At 41.7% G+C, this 13,584-nt stretch overlaps 1 protein-coding gene across 3 annotated transcripts; it reads right to left on the bottom strand.

The window, feature by feature from the left end:
- Positions 1–3,124: 3,124 nt before the first annotated feature.
- On the bottom strand, positions 3,125–12,839 carry insig2 (insulin induced gene 2). Of its 3 annotated transcripts, none has more exons than XM_030081083.1 (7): positions 12,704–12,839; positions 11,634–11,836; positions 10,368–10,540; positions 7,776–7,900; positions 6,643–6,809; positions 5,662–5,761; positions 3,125–5,387 (listed from the first exon to the last, which is right to left on the bottom strand). In XM_030081083.1, exons 2-7 carry the CDS (start codon positions 11,753–11,755, stop codon positions 5,346–5,348), a joined length of 729 nt encoding a protein of 242 aa, XP_029936943.1. In that variant the 5' UTR covers positions 11,756–11,836; positions 12,704–12,839; the 3' UTR covers positions 3,125–5,345. The 3 variants fall into 3 exon arrangements, with proteins under 3 accessions (XP_029936943.1, XP_029936944.1, XP_029936945.1); XM_030081084.1 differs by having other exon boundaries at positions 11,634–11,831; XM_030081085.1 differs by having other exon boundaries at positions 11,634–11,763.
- Between the last annotated feature and the right edge of the window lie 745 nt (positions 12,840–13,584).

Genomic DNA, 13,584 nt, shown 5'->3' with positions numbered 1-13,584 from the left:
ATTATTTATACACAGCCAGTTCTCAGCATTGCTATGGAATCTGCAAACCCATCAGTGGAATAATACATTTTAATGGGTCACATGGAAAGAAGGTATACCTGCATACTTCAGCTATGCACTCATTCATTTATTCGTTCATTCATTTGTCCTTTGTCTGGGGCTTATGCTCAGACGCTGTAGCAGCGGACCGAAGAGTGTAATGAAAAACCAATTAGCTGCTTTTTGGCACCAAACACACAGCAGCCCCCACCCCACCCCAACCTGAGACCGGGCTCGCATTAATTCTCCTCTCCTTTAGCGGTCCAAGGCCTCGTCCAGGCTTTAACTGCTGCTCATGGTCGTTTTGTGGCTCTCTTATTAAAAGACGTGCTGACATGGCAAAGCATCTATTGCTTTGGCTGAAAATATGACTCCGGGACGTGCCGCCGACACTGCTGCTGCCGCTGCTGCTGCTAAGCCACAAAACTCCATTATTGCCTCTATTCCAGCTCCCTCTTACAGAGCTGAGGAGAGTGGAGACACTGGTGGAATAGGAGGCTGATTGTGATTGATGGCTTCCCATTAGCCAGTCTGTTATCGCTCCGGCTGGGGGGAACGACCACTGAGTTGTAACACAACACATTACCTGAGTCTCTCCCCAGCACCGGCCGAGAGCCGCTTAAATAAAATATAGACCCTCTCTCCGAGATCCTCATTCCCTGCTCAAGGCACTCCGACTGTTAGCCCGTCAGCTGTGATTTGCTGAGCATTCCCACTCAATAAACACATCGTTAGTATTCATATTAACAGGAGCCAGGGTTGGAGATATCTTCTCTCTCTCTCTCTCTCTCTCTCTCTCTCTCTCCGTCTTGGCTTTGCAGGCCTGCAAGTCTTGATTGTGGATGTATCTGGTGTAGCTTCACCAAGTCTGATTTTTTTTTCTCCCCTTCTTCTTCTTCCTTTTTTCTTTGGCGCTCCCTGTCAAAATGATTGATTGGGACCAGGGCATGGAGTGTCCTGCATTACCCCAACAAATGATCTGGCCCTCGCTGGCAGACCTTGGCCAGAGAGAAATCAATATTTCACCATTAAAATCTATCAGAGGAGAGTTAGGGCAGCGGCTGTCAGAGGCGACACTATCAAGCCGCAGCAACATTAAACCTGACACCTGCAGCACATGAGTAATCAATATCTAGTGGTTCACAGATCATTTGTGGTCACCTTTTAAGCGGTGATGGATGTCTCGTGGAGCAGTGATTCATGTTGTGACACCGTTTAACAGGATTTTATTCCAGTTTAGATGGTCATCCCTCAGAGACACGCTGGAGATGGGGTGGTGCGGTTCCCAGCTTGGACCTATTTCATTGCACTCAGCCTGTCGCCGGCGATTACAGCGTGCCTTTTATAGGTTTTGTGCCCTGCTGTGTGTGAAAACACCCAAGCAAGCGCAAGGTCAAACTTTAAAGAGTTCCAGCAACTACCGGCGCAAAAATTGAGTCCCGTTTTGACAAAGGTTGAAGTTCAAAAGTAGTTAGTGGTGTCAGATGTGGGATTATCAAGCAGGTTGGGGTAGTGACAAAAAAAAAAAAAAAAAAAGTCAAAGCACAAAACTGAGAAGGTGTGAGAATGTGAGGCCAAAGGAGAAAAGTGATGGGCTACCTTTTAATGTTTCCTCCTCAGCAAATATCTGAGAGCTCTCAACCTTGCCTCCTGACCCTCATTCTGTGAGAGGAGATAATTGCTTGTCAGGAATAAATAGAGAGATTAATGAATTCATTAGTGGTGGGGAGTTTAGCTCTTCGGAGCAGCACTTACTGCTATGACACATCACGCCTATTGTTTTACTAGCTAGTTAGCCTTGAACAATAACATTCGCACAGCAAATTGCCTCATACAGACATGTAAACCAAAGAGAAACTGTGTCCTTATCCTGGAATTTAGCAATAATGCAAACAAAGGGTCTTTAAATCCCGATTATTCATCTTAATTACTTTTGTCTATAAGAGCCTGTGTCTGTGGGAGCCGGTACAAGACAGGACACATTAATCCACATTAGCAATGAACACTGTACCAGTTGATGTGAGCAATTTTGCAATGGCACTGTGGCTTGTGCACAGCATTTGTGCCAAATATACCTCCACTTAATCAGCCGAGTGCTTGAATTGGTTTTAGACTTTTAATTCACTTCTGGAAACTAAGCTCATCTTTTAGCCAAGCATTGTGGGTCATTTCATCAAAATGCCAGCTTCCATTCGACTAGGATATTATATCCTAGTCAATGCAAAACAGGTAATGCAGTCCAGCTGAAACCATTGAGCTCTGTGACATAATTCCTGGTTGTAATGATTGCATCTTGATACCTTCTCTACAAAATTCAAGATTCACGTGGTGTATCACAGTGTATGAATATCTGGAAAGAATATTTTCTGATTCAGTTGAACCAGCACATACCTCAGCATGAGGAATTGCATAGTTAACATCTATTTTACTTATGGTTTGTATCAGCTTACAATTGCTGGGATATCCTGTTGAATAAACATGCATTCTCCACTATGTAAATAGCTATAAATAAATATAAAGTGAATGTACAACATTAATAATATTGTGATGAGTGAAAACTATGTGAAGCAGTATGTTTCTACCTGTCCAGATTACCTGGAGTTCAGTTATTCAATTCAAATGGAACATTAGAAGCAATAAAATTAAAATGTAACTTGATTATTAAATCTCAACCGTGATGCATGACATCAGGAAAGCCTAACATGTGACCTTTAAACTGTGCAATATTCAACCGCGGGGTGAAAAAGCACTCAGACAGTGAATTTTTGTTATTCTGAAGTTCTTAAGCAGCATGTTCTTTTTTACAGGAGCGGATTGATTTTAAAATATCGACAGCCAGGCTGCTGATTTCCCCTAACACCTGCTTTTGTAAACTCTACATGTAGGGCTGATAAAAACACGTAATTATCTTTTGAAGCAGCAGCTTCCTGCCTACCACCCACATTCTCCCTGCAGATATGCAACACCGCAAATGCTGTTTGTCATCTCCAAGCTTCAGGCCACTGCTGCTGTTTCTTTAGTTCATGTGACCAGTTGGAGGCATGAGGCATGTGGAAGATCACCAAAACAGAGCAATCAGAGGCAGTTACCAAAAGGCATGTTCTTTATTACACCAAAAGAGATTGCACATGTTCAGCTTCCAGAGGTTGCATGAGTGAGTGGATTGATTAAGTCCCTGTTCAACCACCACACATGTTAAAACCCTCCTGTTTCTGGAGGGATAACAACAACCAGTCCATGATATTTTAACAAAAAAACAAAACAAAAAAATCAAAAAAACAGATGCTACAATGTTGATATAAAACATGCTACCCAAACTCTGTCATTGTATTAAAATGTTTGTCCACATTGCCTTACACATCATGCAACCCACATCTTAATGATCTTAATGATACAAAAACACTGTTTTGCAAGTTTCGGTTTTTCAACACTGTGTGATTGTTCAAATTAGATCTGTTAGCTTTTACAGGAGACATTTGAAGTCCCTTAATGGTCCAGCAGTCCCTCCCTCTTGTACAGAAAGTGATACCCATTTCTCCTCCTTGTTTTTCTATTTTCCTCTCTTTCTTTAATTAAAAGGACCACCTGCAGTTTCTACCAGAACTGTTGTCAATCCATCCTGCAGCCTATCACCTGTTTCAAACGAGGACGTGCTTGAGCAAAGACCTAAATAGAGGAACTGAGTTCTTCATATTTATGAACACTGTATCTGGACCTCTCTTTTTTTGGACCAAGTCAGCACATATGTGCTTGCTTTAAAAACAGAGCAAAGAAGCCCCGTACATGGATCGGTGAATTACCCAGCAGACATTGCAGAACAATGCCATGGCATTCAGAATATCAACATTAGATGCTGCGCATTTTGAAAACGAATCCAGAGACAAGTCAAGTTTGTCTTTCTGTGTGATGAAAAGATCTTGCACTCATAACACCACAAGTATTCTTTATAAGCCACTGAAAACATTGGGAAACTGTCAGAAACAAACTATGTAGTTCCATAGTTATATGCTACGGTATGTATTACCTTTGCAAGTATTCAACTAACACAGTTAGGTTGAGTGACACACAGTCTTGATGCATGATCAAGATAAATATAAAACGTCTTTCATTCAAATTTCAGAGAAAAAAAAATGTTCTACTCACCTAAAGCTGATGCCTCTATTATATTACATGTTGTGCGTTAATCAACTAATCACCTATGGTGTTAAAGCACAGCTATCATGTGTTAAGTGCTAAGAAGAAGCTTTTTCAAAGTTAGCTGGGCAATTTGGCATTCCTGCTGTTTGGGGGAAGCAAATGCTGCACTGACAGAGGACCAGACAAACAGCTTTTTGACACTGTGCAACACAAATCCAGTGCTTTTGCCTATTTAAATAAACCACCAATTTCAAAATTAGATATGGTACACATCCAATTTTCTCTGCCTGTGTCAGTTTAGCCAAGTATCAAAGCCAAAAAGCCATCCACAATCCAAAGTCTTGGTTCATTGGATCCGATGGTACTGTACATCTCAGTGACTGACAGAGGGGGGGGGCAGGTAAGGCTGGCAGAAATACCTACTGGATGTGAATGCTGAACACTGAGCACCCCTTGTCCTTACAGCCAGGGCAGACATGCATACAGTACACATCATCATTTCATTACATCTAAAATAAAATACTACCAAATGAGTGTGGATGCGTATAAGGTAATTACACATAATAAAAGCCTGGAATATAGGTGCGTATCTCTCTTTAGATATAAGCTAGCTATGCTATAGATTCTCTAGCGATACATAAGGGATGTGAGGAGGATTAGAAGGTATGGGCAGAGTTTCAAAGCCGTCCCCTGTATGACTCTGTTTGGCACAATGGAGCCAAAGATTTCAAACCACTAGTGCTGAGTTGATCTGAACGATGACAGATGCATTGCCGCTAATCATGTTCCAGATGAGTTGCATTCACAGACGGTGCAGTGGATAAACCGCACCAAAAGAACTTATGGAAAAAAAAAAAAAAAAGCCTCCGCTCTCATTATTCACCTCAGTTCAGTGGCAAATGAAGGTCCATCATGTAGCCGATGTCGCCTCGGCCTCTGAATGGGCTAATGAGAGCCAATCAAAAATACTGTCTTGTCCAGCGGAAAGCGCCGGGCAGCGAATCAGGGGCCCATTATTCATCGGCCGTGCTTGACTGCTCCGCCTTGGCCAGGGTCGGCCAATCCCAATCAATGCTGCATACAGATGTCCTTTGATGACCTGCTTTTGGCTTTGCGTTGGTGCAAAGAAAATGTCTTTTTGAGCAGAGGTTTGATGGAGACCAGATCCCTCAGTCCTGATGGGTCTTTTCTTGAACAACTTTGTATTCATACTGTGAAAAATGACAAAAATGAAGGGGGGGAGATTATCAGACATGACAGTACGTATATGACATTTGAATTAACTTTCATGGCCGGTTTGTTCTATTCAGAGTACTGTTTGAGAGGAAAAACAAATTTATGCATGGCCTTCTGGAGGATATTCAAGCAACCCCGGCACTTCATTTTAAAAATTGTGCTTTACAGTCTACCATAAAGAGCCAACATGAATTTAACACTATTCCACAGAGTGTTGGCTTCGGAGGATGCGCTGAAATGATTTCTTACCAAGGCTAGCTGCCGTCCGATGTTCCCCATAGTTATCACACCGGCAAAAAAGATGCAAGGTAACCAGGAGCGAATGTAGAGGAAATCTGGAGAAGTATACCTGTGCAGAAAAGAATGATTCAAACTGGACAACGTCGCCAAAAACTGTCAAAACTGCTTGACATTTATGTCTCAAATAACATGTTGGCATCATGTTTTTTGTGTTGCGTTCATGTGTAAAAAAATAAATAAATAAATGAATACGTAAACAACAGGCTAAAAATGCAAAAATGTAATGATTTTGCAATACCACTGTGTTGATCAAAGCATCATTTCACATGTGTTTGACTTATTTTGCTTTCCAAACTTGGCACTGCAGTTGCATTATGGTGACAGATGACAGTGGCTAAAAATGTGCAATTTGCCATCAGGAAAACATTTGAAAATGTAATCTCAGCACAACATTATCATTTCCTGGGCTCTCATAACTATTTCCAGGACATTTATACGTTTTTGAATTTTCTAGATGTTTTCCATGACTGGAAAACTAGTCAGGATTTCCAGGATTTTCCAGGATATGTGGCAACCCTGGCACTGCATCAGGAAAATTTCACCCTCTTAAGAGCTCTAAAACTGTACTTAAGACTCATTATGCTTTATTTAACTGTATTCCAAACTTTCAGTTTGAACAATATACTTTTATGGCATTTGAAGACTTTTTCAGGACTTGCAGACACCTTGTGTTTGATTCAACGATTTTCACCAGAGTTGCCGAAAGAGTTTTTCTTATTGATGGAGACTGCAGCTAAATGAATGCTGGAATAGAAAACAAGGCTAGATACTTTTTTTTCCTTGTTTCACAATAGATTCAGCTATCTAGCTGCCTTCACATGCCATCTTGAATTTACTTCTCTTTTTTGTCACAATATCCACCATTTTTTGTTCTTCTTTCTTGTGTTATTTTTTTTCCACTTCTACTAAACAAACTGCATGTGAACTCACTGAAAGACTCCATTGTAGACCAGGAGCTGGGTTGCCAGCGTTGCCAGCAGAGCGATACCGATTCCCAGGCCGAAGCCGCTGCGGGATCGGTCGAACGTCCACCACAGGCCGATGGAGAGCGCCGCCAGAGTCAGAGACAGCTGGACGTTGTTGGCAAAGTCCACTTTCTGACAGAGGTGGAGGTCAAGGGCCTGGCAGTCAGCAACAGAGAGCCTCACGCTGGATTTACACAGCAATGTCAGAGTGACGTGGTGATGTAGACAAGACAAAAACTGGGCTTGACTTTCACCTGGTTAGCCATCACCGTGGTTAATATACAAATGTACTAGGAGCTGACACTCCACTACTCTGATTTGGAACTGAGGCCCCAGTGTGTACAAAAGCAATTACATAACCCCTGGCTGGTGAGGGACATGTTCTTAATGCTGACACTGACGACAAAAAAAGGTTTAGTAAATTTGGGCCTGAATGTTTTATGATTAAAAATATACATACATACATAATGTGCTATCAACTTTCACAGTCTATTATTAAACCTGAAGCCCTGCCATATGAACAACTAGAGATTAAAAAAAAAAAAGATGTAAGTGCTGCGGGTGGCACAAATACTCTTACCAAGAGTATTTGTCTTATTTCAAGTAAAAATGTCTTATTTCTAGTCAAAATATCTCATTGCACTTAAAATAAGACATGATCAGCTCAGAAATAACTTGTCTTTAGACAATTTTCACTTGTTTCAAGTGAAAATTTATAAGACTTGAAATAAGACAAATAATCTTGGTAAGATTTGACTTTTTGCAGTGTATCTCTGAGAAGTCTTACCAGCACTCTAAAAATTTAGAAAACCTGAACCGTCTCCCCCCACTGACCAAGAATTTTGTCCCCTTGTGATGTAAAACTAATGTCTTCAGGCTCACAAAACATGGGTTTCTTTGTGTCGGTGATTTCAGTATAAAAAAACAACTGTATGTAACATATGACTCTGACACTAATGACACAGAGCAACAAAACAATAAATCGTTCAATTATTTGCGACCCCTAACACCCCTGACATGTTTTGTGGTGATGTGACTGTCAGCGAACAAGCCAAGTGGTGACAACAACTGCACAGTAAATCAAAGCTCAGAGGATACAGCGCTGGCATGGTTGATGCCCACAAACACGGCCACGCAGCGCATCACACTGGACCACTCCCTCTTGAACTTGTGCGGCTCGCCCAGGCGGCTGTCGATGCACGGGTACAACAGGCCGATCATTGCTGAGGAAGGGGAAAAAAAAAAAGAGAGAGAGCGAGAGAGGCAGAATGGGTGAGGCTGAAAAAGTAGAGACAACACAACCAGCTTTTACTGCGGCAATAGCACGGTCCCAACACGCTTTCCGGCATTGTTGTGAAGAGAAAAGGCTTTTGCTGGGCAATTCTGATGACACGCTCTCTAGGTCTATACAGAGCTCTGTTTTTACCAGGTGCATCTACATTGAAAAGGCTACCTGTTCAGTTAGCAGGCTCTCAAATGAACAGCCACCAACATGAAATGCCAGCAAAATGTGTCTCTGGTGGACATACCTGAAACAATAACAACTGAATGACCGTGTCTCTGCCTGATCGCACACTTTGCTCAAACCAGCCCCCACACACTCTGACTGTGAGCCAATCAAATCAACAGGCTACTGACTGGCTGACGTATTTGTGTGAAAAAGTATGTAAATTATTTTGGCCTGTAAAAATCATCCTTGGCAGGTAAATTCTTTTAGTTCACCGGCCCATGGCAAGTGAGCCGAAAAGGTAATTTCAGACGCTGCCTGTTCGTATCTGAGAAAAGAACAATAAACTGTGCTGATTTGCATCGCATCTCAAGCCCCGATCACCTTCGACTTAACTAATCTGCCGTCACAACAAATTAATTTTGCACTGTCAACAAAATGCAGTAGTGCTCTCATGGGGGATAAGAGCCAAACGCGTCAGCAACAAGTGGAAGTGACAGGCTCCTGCAGGAGGAGTGCTGCTATCTCAGGAGGGAAGGAGCCTCGGGCTGTTGTGCTTTGTGCTGAGCCACTCGGGACCAGCCTGTGCCGTGCTGCGTTTCCCTGCATTTACATCCACGGCTTAAGACCCAGGGGACCACATTTCAATAACGCTGGCTGATGGAGCCGAGTAGGCACCGTGTGCATTCAGATGTAGGCATGGGTGAGCGTGTGCATGCGCACATGTTTATGAGTTTTTATTCCCCTGCAACTGTCCCCGTTTGGTTCTTCAAAATGCCACGAGCTATGTTTGAACACATGTGTATGATCCATTATGACTGTGCATGGAGATTTTAGTTCCTGCAGTTAATATTTGTGCAAATCAGCAAAACGGATCACATCTCATTTCCCCTACGACAGCTGCTGTGGCTGAAAACAATCAACGAGTTTGTATAAGACAGAGGGAGTGTAATTTAAACAGCTTTGTTCCCTGAATCAAATAATCATCTAACAATTGTAATTAACAACTGTGGTTGCGATGTCAAGCCAAATAATTAACAATATCATTTTAGCTGTAATTGTGCAGGCGTATCACATGCTATGTTTACACACGTCATATGAACCAAGGTTTTTGAGATCCAGTCACACAAGATCCGATGTTATGGGACCAAACCTGTCAAGTGTCCACACCTGAGCCAGAAAAACATTGGCTGGGTTTCATCACATCCATCATTTGAAAGAAAAACAACAACACTGTGGCCCTCCCAGTTAATACATCCATATGTGACTGAAAGCAACAACAACAATAAAATCAAATCAAATGAAAAAAAAAATTAACACACTGAAATGAGTCTGACCAGAACCATATGTTAAGCTATCTAATCAGATGATTAAAGAGTGAATTGTCATTTTAGCGTCATGTTTTCTGAGCTGTAGACATTGGCTCCTAGTGAAAATCATTAATCCTGTACCTGATATCAACCTTTTTGAATAAAATGTTTATAGAAGCAGAAAATCATTGTTTCACTGCTCTCTATGGGTTCAAACTTTCAAGTTGCACCTCTGTCCACCTGTTACTCAGTGACATCAAAGCAGGTATTACACCTGGCCAAAGGGCTCAAAGCTTTTCCATCAAGATATTGTTGCAGGCAAATCGGAGTTGTTTCTCAAATCAGACTGCTCACAGGCTGTTGTTCTCTGTGTAGTCCTCCATACCGCACTGCTAGCAGCAGCATGGATTCCTGCTCAGCTGCTCTGATGCTCTTCTGGATTTGACATTTTCTGTTAAAATCCTATTAGAATCGCATTTCAAAGCACCTCCAAATGGATCGGATTTGCAAAAACTGCATTTCATGTGGGGTTTTTTTCCCACTGTGCCGACTTTCTAAAAATCAATCTGGATGTAGTCTATATCTGCCAAAAACACAGATCTAGGCTGGCAGTCTGAACAAGGCCTATGACAGGAAGCCTTATACTATAATCAGAGATGTTAAGTGGTTACGCTGTATGACATGATTTCTTGCCAGAAGCTCACATAACTCTACCTTCCCTTCCCCCAGGCTCCTCCTCATCGAGCAGGAGCCTTGGGGTGCTCCTCCTGGATGACAATCAAATCCCAACAGGATCCTCCCTCCTGTGTCTGCCCTTCTTTGTGTCCCTCCTAGCTTTCCTTCCATCTCAAGGAAAAAAAACAAAAATAAACCTGATGGAACTGTTAACTGTTCACTCTCCGTAGGGTGCACTCATGCTAGCGGCCATCTTACCTGAGGCCGTGCCGCAGCAGGGTGGCACCCACCAGGCTGAGGAGAAGATACTGCTGATGACATCGGGGGGGAAGAGAGTGACATTTCTTTGCACCTGAAGCAAGTTGAGCACCAAGGCCAGGAACACGCCCACAGAAAACAGCATGGTCCCGCGGATCACCAGGTTGGTGGTCCTGTAGTACAGAGCACCAGAAAATGATCACCTTAAACATGCTGAGAAGCTGCAGAGAGTCTTGTTACATGCTGACACGACACTGGCACAAGGACAACAGGAGCGTACATACAGTACAAAATGACAGAGTGTCAGACATCCTATGTCCAGCAGATTGTACATTCCATCCATTCTTTTGCCATCAGGAAAAAATCCCTGCCATTGATGATAAATAAACAAAAACACCCTTGTTTTTTTTTTTTACACCCATTTATGTTTGATGTTGTTTTCCATTACCATTATTGTTCTCTCAACAACTATAACCCACAACTGAATACAACAAGTTCATACACAGCAGGAAAGTTGGTGTAAAGTCATTTGGTGAAACGTAGGATATTGCTAACTTAGATTAGATAGATACATTATTCATCCCGCAGGAAATTCACAAAACTTAAGAACTTAAGAACAGAAAGCAGATTAAGGCAAAGTAGATAAACAATAAAAGAGATAACAGTTTGATGATGTGTAAGTGTAGGACTATCCATGGGGCATCCTTCCTGTAAATTTGCCATACAATTCTGTGATCATTTACAACTTCAAATGTAAGAAAGACACATTATTTACATACAAGGTGGATGTTAATTTTTTTACAAAAAGTAAGCCTTGCCCAGGATACTTTATTGCATAGCAATTGAAGTAGAAACAAAAGGTCAGCTGTAGTCTACCTACATCATAGTGATAATGGTATCATGATCAAACTTAAACTCAAGTCCTATCATTATCTAGATATGAACATGCGTGATATTAATATCGCAAAAGGCAACAATATGGACGATATCAGTTTTCGGGTTAGGGTTAGCCTACCTGCCTGGTCTGTTCTGATCAATAAAATATTTGGGAAGTGACCGCATTTTCTACACACACAATGCTGTTGATGAATGCTTAATTTTCACAGTTCACTTAAAATTTCAAATAAGTGTGAACCAAAAGTCATATCATTTATTGCATCGCTACCGAGATATTTTGCATAAATATGGAGGTATGAAATTTTGCCCATATCATGCGGCCCTGGCTGAGACAACATAGCTTATAGATAGAAGAGAGTCAGAACCAACCTGTTGGTGATGACTGAGATGTACGGCCCCCGGGAAGGTCGTGACATCTGCCCGGACCCCGACCGCTGCTGCTGGCCGCCGGTCACCGTGCTGTCGGTCATGGCAGTCAATGTCAGGGACATCCGTAAGCCTGTGACAGAGAAATGTAGAACGTCTCTATCCACCAGTGAGTTCAGAGTCCTCCACTGACATCCCTAACTGCGCTGCAAAACAAGGACAGACACATCGTCAGAGCAGCACTTTCAGACATAGTTCATGTATTCTGATCTGATCTGAATTACTTGTGTTTAATCATTTTTCTAAAGATAAATATTTCTCCTAGTGTTGAGAGGAATGTTGTGTATAGTTGACTATTGTCCCTGTGCAGTGTCTGGGCAACCTGAGAACTTCCCAATTTGGGATCAATAAAGTACATCTGTATATCTATCTGTCCCATGCTGTAGTCAAAAGCACAATGTCGTATTGTTCATTATGTAAAAGTGCAACGGGATGGCGGTGCAGTTGCAGTGTAACTTGACGCCAACTAGAGATATTGATGCCACTGAAAACCTTTTGTCATCAATGAATGGCAGCTTCTCCCGCAGGCAGTTTTTTAGTGGTTAGCAAGTGGTCGGTAGCAAGCTGCATTAAGCTACCGCTAAGCCTCAGGTGACTGTGATCAGCAGCAACAGATCGTGATCTGTGCCATAAGAATTGAATAACATTTTAAAATAGCTACGTTAGCTAACAGTTAGCGATAGCCTGGAGAGCTTCCTGACTAGAAACCTGATTAGATCTCTAATCATGTCACGTTACTGCAGCCTTAGCCAGCTCGTTGAGAAACGCTACCCAGTATTCAATGGTAAGGAAGTTCAGAGGGAAACAGCAATACTTCTAAAAGCCAAATTAAAAACTTAATTGAAACCACCTAGCTAGCTGTTCTGATATCTGACCAGGCAAGCTAGTTTACGGTTAGTCGGATGAGAGCTGGTTAGCTCTGGAGCTGCTAGCTTGATTACATAGCTAACTTACATTTGTTAGTATAAGACGCCCCTGCCAACGGGCTGGCTGAGATGAATGACACCTCTTACCTTACGTTGAGAGAGTCGTTCTGCGAATACAGGTCTGCATTTCATACATTTACCATGGCTCAGTGTGTTTACTTGCTGGCAAGACAACAGATGAAATGCTAATTAGCCTTCTCGCTAACTTGGAATACTTCCGGTTGGGACCGTGCGGCTGAGCTGAATGGACAGCCAATCGGATTCTAAAGCCATGACGTAAGCGCCTTACACAAAGCTCGTGTGTCACGTGATTAAAGTAGGGTTTTAAATAAGAGCCCCTACTATAAAACAATTTAGCCCAATAAACTCGATGATACACATGGATTTTACATACACAAGTGCACTAAATATTTCTAAATGTTGTTCTACTATGATTTTAATCTGACCCCTAGCTCATTTATGTCCCTCGCAAAGTAGGCTACATAGCAATAAAAACTTTCAACTGAAAGCCATTGCGACAATCTTCTGAAATCTCAATGATCTGCCATTTCAAATTATTGTTTTTTATTATTATTATTGTATTCTTTTGTCATGGTGTTTGTTGCGCTTTTAACAAGGTGTGTTTATTGATTTTCTGTATATGAAAATGTCACACTTTGTACAGGAGTAAAAATGAACACGCCGTGCACAACAAACTGCAGACACAAACTTAGATTTTTTTCAAAGAGAAAAAGAACAAAATGCAGAGAACAGCAGTGGATGACGTCAAAGTTTATTTTGGGTTAGTTACGCAAAGCAGTGTATGGTGCACTTTTAGATTCTTGTATTTTGATAAATATTTGGTCTGTTACTGATTGACTGAATTCCAATACAAGGATACAAGGATACAAAGAAGTTTATTGGTCATTATACAACAGGTTGTATAATGAAATTAGATTGTATAATGAAATTAAATTACTTTAATTGAT

The sequence above is a fragment of the Myripristis murdjan genome, chromosome 21, assembly GCF_902150065.1.
Source record: "Myripristis murdjan chromosome 21, fMyrMur1.1, whole genome shotgun sequence".
In the NCBI taxonomy this organism is placed as follows: domain Eukaryota; kingdom Metazoa; phylum Chordata; class Actinopteri; order Holocentriformes; family Holocentridae; genus Myripristis; species Myripristis murdjan.
Note: the sequence above shows the minus strand (reverse complement) of the source record. Positions and strands in the feature narration are given on the sequence as shown.